A 16,835-nucleotide genomic window follows, 5' to 3' on the forward strand; every position below is an offset into this window, starting at 1 on the left:
TGACTCAAGTTCGGATGGGCTGCTCGCCACCCGAACCATCCTATGATTCTATGATTCTGTGAATGCAGGACTGGAGATGACCATCTGCTTGGAGGGAAAGACACGGACACATGTATTGCTCCACTCTGCTCCACCTCTCCCCTTCTCCTCCATGATGCCAGCTTCCTCCTCACCCTCTGGGCCAGGAGCTACCAGTGCTTTCATCCCACTCTAATGGGCTACAAGGAAGTAGGTGGCTGGCTGTGCTGGTGTGGCTTTCCCTCATGGGGCCATCTCCAGGTAGCCCCCAAGCACCATTCCCCAGCCCACGTCCCTCCCAAAATCCCTCATAGTCTTGCTGCGTCTCCCACTTGCAACACAACCAGGCAAACCACACAGTCAGGTTTTTAAAAGGGGCCTTTCTCCATTTTATTTTTGCTCAATAAAAATCCTTCACAGTCAGATAGAGATAGGAGAGTGAGAGATACGTATACATATAGATCTTCATATATATTTATATATATACATACCTCTGTACAGATATATATATATATATTCACTGTAGAAAATCGCAAAGGCAGTAGCTCTTCACATCTTTATAACCCCATGGAAACATACAACAGACTAGCAGTAGACTGTGAAATGTGGTATAGTTTTAACAAGAGTTTTCTAAATGGATACACCTTTGCTGTACAAAAATGCTGCATTTTATCTCTTCATTTTTCAACCTCTTCTCTTTAAATACACTGACCAGAGGCAAAGTCAAGACAACAGTGTTTGGAAGTGATCGGTGGACAGGAGAGACACCCAACCTTATGGAATTCTTTTTAAATACTTTATTTTTTTCTTTTTTTAGTTTATATATAGATATATATATATATAATTTTTTTTCTTTTCCTTTTTCTTTTTTTTTCTTTTTTTTTTTCTTTTTTGCAAAGTCTCCTTAAACGCAGTTCAGAGAACCAGCAACAGTCAACGCAGAACAAACAGTAACAGAGTCGAGTTCAGAACACTTCTGGTTTGAATTCACAGTAAGAGCAGAGAGAAATCGAGGCTTCGAGAAACAAACAGAGGAAGGGAAGCACAAGGCTGGGGTTGAATTTACAGTCAGGCAGGTCCAAAACGTTGGACAAAGGGTCTGATGCAGAGATCCTACACACACACACACAGCCTGGAAAGCTCTGGCTGCTCCCCCCCGGGGCTTTTATTGCTGGTGAGATCAGACAACAGGCTTGCTTGGGGCACAGGCTCACCCAACCTGACATCCCACTATCAGGGAGCTGGGTTTTAGGGGCCTGTTCTCCTAGAGAAGAGACACGGAAACCGGTGACTACGAATATGCATCTATTTTGGATGAGGAAACCCTCGCAACCATACTGCCCTGTGCAAGGTGAAGGCTAAGAGTGAGTCCTGAGGGGCCACCTCTCAGCTCACAGCATATATCGGGTCCACATGAGTGCAAACAAAGACACCTTGGAGGAGACCCAGCCTCCTTGGGCTGGGCTCTGCAGGGACACTGCTGTGTGGGAAAGGACTGCATAGACTCATTGGCCAGTTGTGCAGCATTTTGGCACCGGTGGCAGTGCGTTTTTGCACCGGTGTCCAAGCTCTACCTGGACATGTTTGCTCCCTTCAGCCACTGGAAGGGAACCCGTGTGCCACCATGGGCATCTTCTTCTCTGAGAGAGTTCCTAGGACAGCCTGGCTCCCAGGAATGCGAAAGCCCTGTTTCCCATTGGTGTCTGGCTGTCATCAAATATGACTTTGGGCTCAGACACTTCTGGGGACCCAGTGGCTCCCATGTCAGTGATCTGCAGTGAGCTGACTGGCTGCAGGCACCCAGTAACAGTCACCAAAGGAGGATGGACCACACATCCCAGGGACCCACACTGATTGCCTGCTGGACATGGGCTCTCTGGAGGAATGGGGACCACCAGGCTCATACGTTTTGTGATTCTATGGAGCCAGACCTGGCCTCACATTGCTTTTTGAAGGAGAGCCCAGAACTGGAGTTACGATGGTATTCAAGAGAACACTGGGTTACAAGTATCAGAGTTGGAAAGAGTCCTTTTTAAACCTCCCAAGAAAATACCTATTGCTTTGTGACAGAAAGCAGAGACTTTCTGCTTAGAAAACAGATCTGTAGAGGAGCCCTGAAAACACAACCATACTTGCCAGAGGTTGTCCCAGGATCCAGATCTGATGCAATCCCCCTTCATGGAGAGAATCTGGGAGGAGGCTTATCCTGAAAGTGCAGAGGCTCATTTCTGTTTTGCTGACAGCTGTGCTGCCAGTGTGGAACATCTGATTGGGAAGCTGACATCTGTCAACTGCTGGATGTGATCCCAATGTCTCATTGCCCCCATGGGGACTCGGTGGCACGGGAGCTGTGTGATCAAGGTTACTTGTATGTCCCTTACACCCCTGCCTTTGCAAAGGGTGGAAGGACAGGGGAAGCCTCAGCTGGCTGGGTTTAGTGTTGTGATGGTGCGAAGCCCCATGCAGTGATCTCAAGGGATTAAAGGCCATGGAGATGTCCTTCAGCAAGAAGCAAGATCTCTCATGGAGATAAAACAGGGCTGATGTAGCTGACATGGGAATGATGGAGATGTGAGAATCAGTAGTCTAGAAAGCTCCTCTAAGGGCAGGGTCAGGGCAAGCCGCTCTCAGTGTAAGCTCCTGCTTGTTAGTGGAGGAAGTGTCTGGGAAGAACACTGGGAGAGGCACTGAGTGCACCTGGGAGAGTGTTACACTGATGAACTGAAATTGGGCAGGGGAGCCTGGAGAGCTGATGCAGAGGGGCAGCAGGACACAGGCAACACTGAGCAGATCTTCAGTGAGGGAATCTTGGTGAAAGGTAACTCTGTAAAGTGCCGTTTAAGGCTGTGACTGAAAGATTGAGTTATAGTAAGGGCAAGAAGGACATGCTCCCATCCAGGACAGAAGTAAGGCCTGCCACTGATCATTAGCAGGCTGTTATTCCTGACAGGAATGGAGCAGAGCTCAGCACAGCCATGGGGCAGAGACATGGTGCAGGGGCGTGGCGGGTGCTGAGGATGCCCACTGGTGATGTGGGGAGGGGACAAGGGGACAGTCAGAAGGACCACTGGCTCTGACATTTTCCTGGCCCATTCACATTGAGCGGGCTGAACTAGAGAAGACCTGTGGCTCTGAAGACAAGTGTAATGGCATGGCATGCATCCTTACAGATTAACTCTTTACTGCTCAAGAAAAAAGGAGAATCAGATCCATCCTGCCTCCTGAATCCCTACTCACCCTGGGTGACACATGGAGCTACTTGGCATACCCAAGGAGGACACTGGCCTCACCAGGTGGGGACAATCACCTTGCCCAGGAACTGTGAGAAGTACCCCTCTTTCTACCCTGTGCTCTCTGCTTTCCCAGCCCACATCAGTCTCTTCCTTCCTGGGAAGGCTGGGAGTCAGCTCCAAGCACACAGTCCAATGCCTTCCAGAGATCTTTGGTCACATTTCTCAGAGCTCACTGTCTCAAGCAAGCTGTAAAGTGCTGCAGTGAGGGACAGGAGTGGGGTGGGTTGGTCCTTCCCATGAAGCTCAGGGGAACACCACTGGGAGCCCCAGTGCAGGAGGTTTTGTGGGGATACAAAATGGGCAGGGGGACTTCAGCCTTAACCTGGGGGCAATTGTAAGTTCTGGCTCAGGGTGAGAGCAAGCATGGAGGCAGTACCAAGTGACACCAGGCTGCTGTCTTGGAGCTGATCCCAAGCAGATTGCTTTCCTGGGATGTGCTGAGTCTTCTCCATTTCCAGTGCAGCCAATAGAAGCTCAGAGGGTGCTGAGCACCCTCTGCATAATGCTCAGGGCTCAAACTCAACATCTGCTGCTACTTCCAACCCGTTCACTGGTATAGAAGCCACAAAGCTTTCTTGTCTCTTCATTTAATCATTCATCTGCAGAGCTGAGCTGTTATTAACATCCAAGTACACTCGTCTTCATATAACATAGCAGTGTAAGAACGACTTGATTCCTGTCTTGAGTGGAAACCCGGAGGTGATCTCCCTGTGGCATCACACCAGTGACAGCAGGAACTCCAGCCGGCTGCCACGAGACACTGGCAGAAGTTCAGTGGGACTGTGTGAAGCACAACAACGTGTGATGGTTGCAGCGTTCACAGCCAGGGCGAGACAGAAATGCTGGCTGTGCAAAGGGTGCTAGCTCAGTTGGGTGGGCACCTCGTAGCAACAGGATCACAGCAGCCTCATCATGATGGTGGAGCAAATCGACTTCAGTCACAGGAACTGGTAAGAAGGGCTGCTTGCACCTTTGCTTGCACCAGGAGAGCCTGGTCAGCCCAAGTCCTCATGGGTGGAATTTGCTGGAGTTAATCAGTGCTCTGCATTTGTTCATATAACAGCTGCGTGCACACAGCATGAATCAGTTTCCTGCATATGGGTGGTATGCCACTAGGAATGCTCCAGGTCTTCCCACCACTGGCTGGCTCTTTCGCAGGGCTTGGGTAATATTGGCCTGCCCCGTGTATCAGGTATCCTGGACCATCTCTACTGGTTCTAAATCCCATCTGTTGGCAACTGACCCAAGCCCCTTGTGACTCAAAGCTCTTACTCTTAGAGATAAGTTAGAAATAAATTGTTTCAGTAAAGACACCGATCACATGCAAGATTTTGAGGGCAGTACCGGAACTTGAAGAATTACACCTGAGTACATCACGTGGATCCCCATCAGCTCTAGAGCTGGATGAGCAAGGATGAAGGGGACAACTGGGATATGGTCAAGCCCAAACTCTCTAGGACAGAAACTTTTTACCAACCCTGTCTGAACCTCAGAGGAGGACAAGATGTGACTCTTCTTGGCTGTTCTTAGGATATGTCATCAAAACACCAGTTTGGCACCCGGGCAGCAATCAGACAACCCTGTTGCTTTCAGGTTTCACTGGGACTGTCAAGACACATTCATCCTTGCAAAAAAAAACAACAAAAAAATACCCTAAACGTCTGGGAAAAAGATGACAGAGCAAACCTGGCACACTGGAGGGCTTGCCTGATTGCTGCTGGGGGGATTCAGGTATGTGGGGAGGCCAGAGGAGCCTCTGCTTTTCCTGCCCTTGGATTAATAAGGAGCTCTGGTGAGAAGGTGTCCCACAGGATGATGCTGGTGCCAGTTCCTCTTGGATGTTAACGCAGTGGGGAATTGTAATGTACACCTCCTCAACATCAGATACTCAAAATTCAATTAATGTAGGTGTTCTTGATCCACTGACTGAAAGTCTGGTTCTTGTGATGGTCAACGGGAAAGCAACCTCAAATTCAGCAGGGCTGGGAGGAACACTGAGGGGTCATTGGACTCATCTTATGGCCAGGGTACTTTTTGTTGATGGACTGTTTGCTTTTTGTGTGGTGGCCTCAAAATCATCAAGTGACGGGCATTTGAGAGTTGAAACTTCTTGTATTTCTTACAATTTCTCTATGCTTTGCCCTTTTGCCCAAGGATTGCAAAGCTCTTCACAAGCATAAGGCCCTGCCAGCTGCTTTGGGATGGAAGACAATACAGGTTTATCTGATTTGGAAAGAGAGGCACAGAAAGCTGAGATAACGCAAGACATCACATCTTCAACTCCGACATTGTGAGGTGTTCTGCTTCATCTAGAAAGCCTGGCGTATGAATGGAGGAAGCCCAAGGATCTACTTGCAAAGGGGTATGCAGCACATGTGGGATGTCTTTGGAGCCTCTTGCTCAGGCTGCAGTCTCTGAAACACCAAAGAAAAGAGGAGGGCTGGCATGGGGACCAAGGACCTGCTCCATTGATTCCAGCAGGATGAAGTAGTTCTGTGCCACTGACCTTCTGCCAGGTCCTTGCTGGAGGACTGGAGTCTTGAAATACCCTGGTCTCATTGCACATTTCCATTTTCTACATCTCCAGGGATCACTGCCAGCTACCAGCAGTTCCTCCCTATAATACTGTCTGTTGACCTTGGCTGGAGGTTGGTGAGATCAGTGGAGTCCCTTCTGTCCTGCTCAGCCTCTTTGCTCAATTTGGAGCTCACCACACCACCATGTGACCCCAGCTTGAAGGTCAGATCTGGTGATCAAGGGGGGAGTGCTCAGAAGGAAGGGAACATAGAAGGAAAGTGGCTTCTGAGCTTTTGCTTGAAAGGTTTTCAGGTTTTCAGCCTCTCAACACCCTGAGGTTCTTCCTTGGTGCGCAGGTGGAACATCATCTGGCCAACCTCTCCCTGAAGTCACCCCATACAGGCATCTCAAGATGCAAATTCTACCTTTTTCTAGCTTCTCCTTAGGGAAAAGAGCCTAAATTTCTACTTGTGTTGATCCTTCGGCCAGTCGGTACAAATCCCACTTTACAGCATTTTTTACTCTTTGCTGCGGATCAGACACAGAAAAGTGTCTGTGAAAGGGATAATCAGGTCCACTTTGCCCACCTTTTAAAGTTAAATGCTGTGTTTTGACGCCTGCATCATTTTCAGTGAATGCACATGTAGGATATGGTTATTATTCTGCCAGGGCATAAGCACTTGTATGATCTTAAGCACTGTCTCTTCTTATGAATTCTCTCACATTCAGAGTTAGTAGCTGACAATTTTCCTAAGCTGGCCCTGCATTATCTCTGACCCTGGAATATATGATGCCATGTGGGATCACGATGGGCACTATTTCAAATGGTTGTGCTGAAGGCTGATGCTTACTTCCCTCACTGCAATCTAGTGGTAGTGCTGATATGTGCTCCCTGCAGCTCCTGAGTGAGGCTTGGATGCCATTTGTAAATAGACCCTGGGCGGAGAGAATGCACCAAACTCTCTCTTTTGGGAATGGGTTAGTACAATTGTCCACTGTTGGGAAATTGCTAAAGCTTCTGCTTGCATAAACAACCCACAAGTTTGGAGGCTTCCCCAAACCTTGTTCCATTGACTGTGGGAATTCAGAGGACTCTTGAGAGAGGGAATTAGCTTGGATCTAAAAGTTTTTTTTTCCTTTCTGTATCCAGCATGACTATATTTAAGAATAGGGGGATCAAGGCAGAGGTGGGAGGGTATTTATGTTCCCAGGATTGGGTCACAACCCAGGAGGCAAGTGGAAATGAAGACAGAAACCACAACAAAACGAAAACACAGCATGTACCAAGCTCTGTTGAGCCTCAAACAAGGCTCCTACTGGGTAACCACTCCTTGTTGGCTTATGTTACCAGGACAAGCTCACACTGTTTCACAAGTAGGTCCTAACCTCTTGCAGCCATGCTAGCCATGGGCTGCAGGAGAGAGTCATCTGGTGGAGATATGTCTGGTTTCACTGAAATCAGTGGCCAATTTTCCACTGACTTCACTAAGACCATCGTCTAGACAAGATACTTGATGCAAAACAGTGAGTTTGCTCATGATCCCAAGAGCTTTGCTCCATTAGCCAATGTGGCTAAAAATGCCCTGGAAAAAGAAAAAAAACCAAAAACCTGCCAAATTTGCACTGTTTTGCTGCACATAAATGCTTGGAAAACCAAAGAAACCAAGTACAATTCTCCAAAACAACCAACCAAAGAGGGGTGAATTGTAGGAGAGGGGATGGCAGCCTCTAGTGAAGTAACAGTCACGGCAGATTACAAATGAGCCAATTGACCCTCACCAGCTGTACTAGGAAAAAAAACCCAACCAAACAAAGAGATGTCGCATTATCGATAGAAAAACAACGCACATCCACAGTTATTTACCTACAGAGCACAGAAGAATAGAGTAAGGGTGATGGAGCTCAGTGCAATCCACCTCACACCGCTCCTATGGTATCGTGTTATCCTTCAGAAGACCACTGGCTTGAGTAGGTAGTACATGCACAGCAATAAAAAAAAACTATGGGTATTGTCTTGGTCCCACCTCAGATCTCAGTGGACTCTATTCTTTCCAGCCTGGAGGGAGTCCATGGTTTTTTCTCCTCGGTGTGCGGTGGGCTGGTGGCCTTTGTGTTCATCTCGTTCACCTTGTGCTCCAAGAGTTGGTTCTTCTGGTACATCTCCACGTAGTTCAGCTGCAGCTGCTTCTGGTACTTGATGACTTTCTCCTTCTCTTCTTGCCACGTGCGCCGCTCCTCCTCGAAGTCCATCACCTGCTGCTCCCGTTGCTGCCGCTCCAGCTTCAGCTCCGTCTGCAGCCGCTCCACCTCCTTCCGCAGCGCATTGACGCTGTCCTCGCTCTGCCTCTGCATCTTGGCTTCGTCGCTTTCGCAGGCCAGCGGGTCCCTCAGCTTCTCAGCCAGGTCCCCACCAAAAGGCCCCGGAGGTCCCATGCTGGCAAGTGTCCGCTTCAGTCCTGAGACCTCCAGCTCACAGTGGTTCAGTTTTTCCCTCAGCACCTGGACCTCGCTCATCTTCCGCTGCAGCTCGCTCTCGCAGATCTCCAGGTTGACACTCTTGGAGCTGTAGGAGTCTTTCAAGGTGAGGATCTGTTCCTCCTTCTCCCGGAGGAAGTTCTTACCTTCCTTGAGCTGTGTCCGCAGCCCCACAATCTCGTTCAGCTTCTGGGAGACGTCCGCTTGGGAATCCTTCAGCTGCTGCTTAAGCAGGGAGATCTCACCTGCCTTCTGGCACACCTGTGGGGAGAGCTTTCATGAGGGCATGAAGCCACCATCTTTGCTTGTCCTACAGGACCTACAGGTTGTCTCTGTAGTTATGGGGGACATTTGGCTCTCAGGGATTTGATGGTGTTCTCAGAGTTAAACCAAACAGCTAAGCTAAGCACTGTGGTCCGTGCCAGTGGTGGAGCTGACACCAGTGTTTCCCTCCATTCACATTCCACACATAACCACAAGCCTGTGGTGCCTGACCTTAAACCCTCTGCACTCTGCAGGAGTTTTCCCACTGACCTCAATGGGTGCTGGACCTTGAGCAAGCCTGAGATGGAAACATCTCAGATGCAGAGACCAGCCAGGCTTTCCCCAAACACTAAGGGTGTAGGACAGGATGCAGAGACAGTGGATATTACCTATTTGCCATGTGATACTCTCCTTCCCAAAGACTCCGAAAGAATCTAGCTGACTTTTAGTGTTCACTGCACTGGGGGCAGTCCAGGGACTGGTAGCTATTTAATTCCTTTGGGTAAATGCATGAAGAGTGACAGCCCTCTCTGCTAAAGATCAAGGTGAGAGAGGCAGCCCACTCTTACTGAACTGAGGCTGCCATGCACAGGTTTCATCCTGGCTGCCTCTAGTCTCACCCATGTGGTTAGGAACAGAAGTCCTGGGCAAACACCTAGTGGAAATACCCCTGCTGCAGTGTGTGTATGGGCTGTGTAGGTGGCACAATTACTATATGACACATCTCTATTTCTGCTTAATCCAACAAATGTCAACAAAAGTGTTGAAAGGGAGCTGTAAAAATGACCAAACCCTCATTTTCCCATGGACTTTGGGGTTTCCATGTCTCTGTATCGGCAGATCTATCTTTGGACAATTGCAGAGAAAATCTGTGCTGGCAGGAATCTGGGCAGGGAAGCAGCACCAAGGGACTAGCAGTGAACAGAGAGGATGAACATAATTAATAACAGACTTGGTAGCCACCTCCAGACCTGGATGTCCTGCCTTCCTGAAGCCTCTGTCTCTTGTCACACATGACACATTTGTCCTTTTCTCCATTTATCAACATCTGCAAGATCCCTTCCTGTTGGGAAGGATGCTCCTCAAATAATCTCTCCACTGCCTTCATTGCAACCTCAGTTTTTCCTCAGCTGTAGAAGACTACTCTGGTGCATAATGTTGAGCAAAGCCTCTAAAGCTTAGCAATCAGGATGGCCCCGTTCCCATTGTGAACAGCTGAAGAGCCAGGAGACATACCCACAGTCAGTTCCTACGGATACCAGCTTTTCCTGGAGCTCAAAGACATAAATCTGAGTACCCACATCCACCCCAGTGTTTGTCTGCAGCAGATGTAGAACAACATCATGCTGGTTTAGCTGTAGTTACAGTGACACAGTTACTGCTTAGCTAAGAAAGTGCACAGTCCCAGTCGTGGGTTTACTGGAAGTGCTCTCTGTGGGATAGCTTTTCCCAAAAGGCAGAGAAATACATGATGAAGAACAGCTTGGATAAGAATCAACTAACAGATTAAAACACTTAAATTTTGGTCTTTAGTTGCATGCTGGGGAAATTTAGGCAATACAGTCTCTGGAGTCTGGAGAGTATCTCAGTCAATGAGAACAGGTATCTACACATTTTAGGTGTCAAGATCCATCAGCTGAATCCCATCTCTTTGCATCTCTATCACTGGGTTAGCTGCTGCAGACTGAACTAGAGCAGTAAATAATCAAAAATCATTTTGTGATTTCACCAGTGCAAATTCAGGAAGCTTTCCAGACTTAACCTGATGGAAGACACACAAAACCTGGGCACAGCACCTGGTCAAAGGAGGCATCATGTGGGACAAGGAAGCCTGCTTGTCCTGCATGCAACTTGCAGAGATTTTAGAGCAAGCCTCTAATAAGCTCTGCTGAATATCTACAAACAGTGCATTGCAGAGCCCCAATTAATCCCACTTTCATTGACTTTCCATCAGGATTAGCAGAATAGGGCCTTCTTGATTCTAGAGCTACTTTTTTTTTTTTTTTTTCCCCACTGCAGCCTTAATAAATTTAAAGTTTCCAGCCAGTCCATGGAAGGATTAAAATTCTTTGCATGATCAAGCTGAAAAAAAACCACCAAAACTGTGTTAGCACTGGCTATTCAAGTGGGGTTTGATAAAATGTTCTAAAAATAGAAACAGAAGTAAAAAATATGTAAGACCTGGAAAGAGGAATTTGCCTTTCAGCCTTTTGAGAGAGATCAACTTATTAGCAACTGAAAACAGTGCATTGCAATGGAAAGCATGAGGTAGGCTTGGCTATTGGTATCACCCTTAGCTCATTTGCTTTAGATCCTTAACAACAACAAAAATCAAATATTTGAAAAGCCATTTCAAGCTTTGCCCAAAAGCAGGTGTTAGAAGAATTTAATTAAAATAGGCTTAAACCCAATTTTGGGAGGCACAAATACCTGTATGGAAAAATCTTTATTCACTGAAACTGGATCCAAATGTCCCACATTGCAGTGACCTGACTGCGAAGCCTAATTATTAACCAGCACAGGACGTGCACACAAAAAATTGCACTCATTTTAATTGAAAACTGTAGGTTTGGAGCTCAGACACGTAGAGGTGACCGAAGTGTCTCCTGTTATCTACAGGCCACTCACCCACAGCCCTTATCTTGGGCTGCTCGTGGGACCAATGGAGGTACTTTGGCTTATCAATGAAAAGCTCACTCAAGATTTCTTACAATAATGCTCTTACCTCCCACTTGGTCTCTTCAATCTTTGGGAGAAACTCAGCCTGCTCCTTCTTGAAAGCCACGAATTTCTTCTCCAGCTCCTCTCGCTGCTGGAGGAGTTGCCCCATGTCATCTTGGAGTTTTTTTTTCTCCTGCTGCAGCTTGAAGATCTGGAGCTGCAAGGCCTGTTGTGCCCGCTGCGCCTTTTTGGACACCTGCTGCAATTTGTTGGCGTAGTTCTGCCTGAGATCCTCCATTTCCCGCTCCCAGATCTTCTGCTTCTCCTCAAACACTTGGAAGATGGCTGCCTCGCTTTTGTCCAAGTTCCTTCTCATCTGGAGGACCTCCTGCTCCTTCTCCCACAGCCTGTCCTCCAAGTCTTGGATGATGTCGTCTGTCGAAGGAGAGTGGAAAGGCATCGTTTCGTTGAGATGGTTCAGTCTGTTGAACGAAGAGGTGCTCTTGCTCGAGGACCGGCCGCTGTCTGAGGTAGATATCCCGTTGTATCCCACGATGTTCTTGTCCGTGTAGGTCGTGCCGATGCGGTTGATGTGGCTCGTCGAGGCGCTCATCGGGCCCACGTGCTGGCTGTAGCCTGTCCCATACGTGGGCAGACTCGTTAACGAGTTACGGCCCGAATCCGAAAGGCCTCCCACTTGGTTTGTAGTCCTGTTAAGGCTGCTCTTGTCGAGTCCGCTTTTGGGTGCAGATGGGCTATTGCTGTTGGCATGGTTCAAGCTCTTTCTGTTCTCTGTCACCCCGTTGCTCTGCGGCGGGCAGAGGTTCTGCATGGAATGGAAGTTTTTAGGAACTACTGGTTTAAAGGCTGAGGGTCTAACTAAGGGCTCATTGCTCTGCAAAAGGAAAAAGGACCACGCATCAAAGACGGCAGGACGTTTGACAGTGACACACACAAGAGATAACATCAACACAGGTTGGGTCTGGTGGAGCTGAGGCCTCCGCAGCTAGCTAGTTCCATATTTCTCAGCATTAACACACCCTGGGTCATTTGAGATTTAACATGTGAAACCTGAGAGGAGTTGGCCACTCATAAGTTAACACTTCATCTTCCTTTGTCCCAATTGAAAAAAGAGCTTGACCTGTCCCAAATCTGCATGATTTTTTCTCAGAATACTCCATTGGTCCTCTTACCAGTGCTCTTTGCTGAAAGAATGGTTGCCAGCTGCTTACCAGACCTGATCAAAACAACTTTGATTTTGGAAGATTACATTCTGAAGGACACCTAGATTGGAAGGTGCATTTCCCTTCTGCTGAAAACTGAATTAACCCCATGGATGAGCAGCTGTCCTGCTCTAGAAGCAAAGCACTAGGCAGTCAGCTCTCCTCTACATGGATATCATATCCTTCATGCACTAGGCAGGAGTAGGTGGGATCTATGGCCCCATCATTGTGATGCTGGGCAAGTAACATCCTGAAGCTGCTCCTGATTTAAATGTTTTGTTTCCTGTGAGCAGACACAATGCTGGAGGGAAAATGGACTGCAGCTGCAAAGGATTTACAGAGGATTTTAGAACCTCTGAAGTCTTGCACATTCCTCTCCCCATGAGTGCACCTACTCATAAAATTTTCCTCAAAATAGGATTGAGTCTCCCCTCCTGTGGGTTGGGCTTCAGGTGAAAATTAGCCCAGAGGAACCAGCCTTGCATTTGAAAATGCCTTGCAGAAGAAACAAAATGAGTCCTGGTGAGCAGGCAAGGCTGGAGACCAAAAATCTGGCATCTGTCACGTGGGATTGAGATGGACTATGGGAGCCATCAGGTTAATGGCCCACAAGACAAGGCCACCAAATGCTGCAGAAACAACACTGCTTCTGGCAGCGTCCCCAGGACACAAATTACAGGATCTGCTGGAGCAGAGCAGCAGGCTGCATAAAACATCTGGGCTCTGGGCATCCTCTAAGCCGATATGAGCCATGAGGACTGTGCTTGGACAGGGAATAATGTTTGCAGGGGTAGTTTACAAGCCTCATCAGATTGCCCCTCACCAGGAGCACTAGGCTTTTGAACAGATACACACAACTTCATTCAAGTAAGACCTTTTTGTGGCAGTGGGCTGTAGGAGATGGTCTGTAAATGGCCCCAAACCATGAATGTGACTCTGATGCTGGGCTGACCAAAAAGAGAGCCAGCTCCAGCTTTCCCCTCTGTCAATAGGAGAGATAGGCACAGCAATTCAGGTGGGTTAAATGATTGAAAGAACTGTAAGCTTAGCTCTGAAAGGCTTATTATTATGCTCTTGGATTCCTCCAGAACTAGCATTCTCCTTTGCCCCATGAAAGTCGTAAATATTATATGAACTGTAAATAAAAACTCACCATCTACATAGTAAGAGTCAGACTATTTGTGAGGATTACACCATTGCCCGGCTTGTGCTTATAGAGCCAAGCCACAACCATCACACTGCTCCAGGAGGCAGGAGTTCTCACCTGCTCTAGTTTGCCGGAGATTGGCAATATCTTTGGTGGGTTACTGGGCTCTCGGTACTGGGGAGGAGGTGGCATGTTCTTCTCATTGTTGGTGGTCACATTCCCACAGATGTCCATCTTCACCTTCTCACTCTTACGCAGGTCGCCATTGATGTAGAGGGAATTGGAGACCTTCTCCGACTTGTACGTCTTCTCCTCGCCGGAGTAGCGGTTGGAGATCTCCCGTGTGGAGTACCCATTGCGAGACCCCTCCATCTGCCGGCCGCTGCTCTGCGTCCTGGTCCCCACACTCTTCATGGCAAACTCCTGGTCGTTGGCCACTCCGCTCCCCACGCTCCCCATGATGCCGCGGGACGTGTTTTGGGATGGCCGAGGAGCAAATCCGTGGAAGTTTTCTGGATTGGGGTACGTTGAGTCACTAAGAACTGGCAGCGTCTCTAGCGTGGCCATGGCAGCTGAGAGGTGAGGTGGAGGCACAGGTCAGTGGCACTGGAAGAAAGAGGAAAAGCAAATAAATTTTAAAGAGGAGCCTTTTTGCTACCACACCCTTTTGTCGATCGGCATCACGCAGAGATGAGCAGATCCCTGGGGCTGGGTGGCACAAGGGCAGGAGCTGTCACAGCTTGGTGCGTGGTATGCAATGGATGCCCTCCTCTCCGTGACCTTCAACCCTCCTAGGAGGAGCAGTGCTCAGTCTGTGCCTTGGACTGACCAAAACAAGGCCATGGGAAACAGATACATGCTGATAATGGCTATAATGGTTGTATTTGGCCTGATCGCAGCCCCATGACATCTATTTCTTTTCCTCTTCCATTGGAACCAGCCTTCACACGACTGGATACTCTCCCCAGCTCTACCACCACCAGAAACCCCAGTCCTGTGATTTCAGCCCTGGCTTCAAAGACATCCAAGCTCTGTGAACATCTGTGTTTTGGGGAAATTCTCCAAATAGTGGTGGTTGCATTAGTGTTGAACTTGCTAACAACTGAGGTGGGCAAGATCCAGAGCTACTGATGCCTGGACAAGTCTTATAGGGGTACAGTTTATCACTTCCTAAAAAATTCAGGCCTCTTCTTGAAAGTCCCTTCTGAAAATCAAGCTGTCTCTGCACTCTTGCACCGAGCCTTCAGGGTCTACTCAGCATTGCATTGGGTCTTAACAGTTGTGCTCCAGGATGGACTAGAGAAGAAAGCACAGGCATAGTTTTCTTAATTAGTTGCCTTTAACTACAGAAACCTATAGGTTTTTCCCAAGCAGCACAGATGGAATAATCCCATAATATAAGAAGTCATAGGAAAACTGTTCTGTGTTGGGCTGAGCAAGAGCAGAACATGGTGATCTTATAGGTGATTGTGTCCCTGCGTTTTTCCCTTCCTTAAGTGTTAATTAAACCCTCTTTAATTTAATCAGGCCCACAAATGTATAAATCAACCCCATTTCAAGAAATAAATGCTCACAACAAACCTTTTTTGATTGTCTCATTAGATAACGAGGAATTTGACACTATATCTTGTTACGCTGTACCTTTGATACAGGTTCTTATTACCTGATATGTAGCAAGGGAAGGGAGAAGACACACTGCTAGGTTTGGATGATTGTAATGAATCCTACAGCCTCTATATTTTGGGAAAACCAAAACACTTCTCATTTCTAACTTGTCTTTGTAGGGTCTGCATGCTCTTCCCAGTGCTGCTCCAGAAGAGCTTTGATCTACCTGGAGTCCCATCTTTTATCTATCAGCCTGTGCAGAGGTCTCTGATGGCTTCAGGTGTTTCAGTTCACACTGGGCGCAGCTGAACCAAGCCTGCAGGTCAGTGGCACATGGGCAGCTGTAGACACTTAGCTTATCATCTCACCCACCCTTACTGAAGGCTAGGTCCCCACGGACAGAATGTCTTCTTTATTTTTTGTCCTAGAAGGTCTCAATTTCAAAATTTCCAAGGTGAATCATCCTACCAGGATGGGTACTAAAGCAAGACTTAGGAACACTGGGGGGTGCAGGTTTCCCTCTGGATGAAAAAGACACTGAAAAAGTATCGTCCTTTGGGTGGAACATTGGTGATAGGGAGGCTTAGACAGGGCTGGCAGGAGAGGGAGATGGGGAAGGTATTTCAGTGGGGTTTTCCTTCTTTTTGGGGTGGAGTTGTTGAATCAGCTCTTCCCCAGCTCCAACAGAAGAGCTGAACTTATGTCTTTGGAGAGCTTTCTTAGGTGTAGAGCTCAGCTCCGATGTAATTTTGGTATTTATACTAATAATGGAAAACTTGTACTAATAATGGAAAAAAAAATAGAGTCTGTGCAGCTTGTCATTGCATTTCTACAGACTTCCTTCAGGGTTACTGCTTGTAGCCTCCTCTATTTCTCCAGAGCCCTGACCTTAAAGAAAACTGCCCTGTCTGAAATGTGGTCTGACTATGGTGAGGCTGACACTACGGTGCTGGAGGGAGATGATGCAGAGCTCCCCTGGGCCAAAACAGGGAAGGGAGAAAAAGTTGTAATGAAGTGCTCCCTGTGTCAGGTGGGTAGGATGAGGGAAAGCCAAGCTCAAGTCCTGAGTGGACCTGAAGGAGCCTCTGTGACCTGAGACACACCAGATGTGTCCACCTGTCCATAATAGGATGCACCTGGTGGTGTAACCTTCTCCATCCTGAAAGGACATCCAAAATCCACCCTGCAACACTGGTCTGGCACTGAGGCTTTTTGCGTGATCCCCTGATTGATTCTTAGTATCCATCCAACACTGCAATCAGAGAGATTGCTACGAGAGGCAGTTATTTATAACAGAACACATTTACATTTACACACTTGTGCTGACTTCTGCTCCGTCCATGGACGTGGCTCAAGGTAAGGTTGGATGGAGCTTTGGGCTCCTGTTCTGCTAGGAGGTGGCCCTACTTATGGCAGGGGTTGGAACTGGTTGGGCTTTAAGATCCCTTCCAACCCAAACCGTGCTGTGATTCTGAGGGCAGGATGAGATCACTGGAAAGTCTGATTCTTCAAAACAAAACAGAGAAGCCAGCACAAAAGCAAGCACTGTGAGCTAGAAAAGAGAACTGTTCTTGTCTCAGGAAGGAGCTTCGGACTGGGCAGAGAGATGACAATGACCTCTAGGCCACCATG

The 16,835-nt window shown here is 47.9% G+C and overlaps 1 protein-coding gene across 6 annotated transcripts in view; it reads right to left on the bottom strand.

Annotated features, from left to right (window-relative positions):
• Positions 1-378: 378 nt before the first annotated feature.
• LZTS3 (leucine zipper tumor suppressor family member 3) overlaps positions 379-16,835 on the bottom strand; it is a 44,236-nt gene continuing 27,779 nt past the window's right edge. For 4 of the 6 annotated variants that reach the window (XM_046941159.1, XM_420876.8, XM_040700093.2 and 1 more), the window contains exons 2-4: positions 13,716-14,204; positions 11,293-12,123; positions 379-8,564 (exon numbers count right to left, since the gene is read on the bottom strand). In XM_046941159.1, coding sequence (XP_046797115.1) covers positions 7,854-8,564; positions 11,293-12,123; positions 13,716-14,165 — 1,992 coding nt within the window. In that variant the 5' untranslated portion in view covers positions 14,166-14,204 and the 3' untranslated portion in view covers positions 379-7,853. The remainder of the gene's footprint in view (positions 8,565-11,292; positions 12,124-13,715; positions 14,205-16,835) is intronic. The other 2 variants (XM_040700095.2, XM_040700094.2) reach the window with 1 other exon arrangement.

This window comes from Gallus gallus, chromosome 4 (assembly GCF_016699485.2).
Source record: "Gallus gallus isolate bGalGal1 chromosome 4, bGalGal1.mat.broiler.GRCg7b, whole genome shotgun sequence".
In the NCBI taxonomy this organism is placed as follows: domain Eukaryota; kingdom Metazoa; phylum Chordata; class Aves; order Galliformes; family Phasianidae; genus Gallus; species Gallus gallus.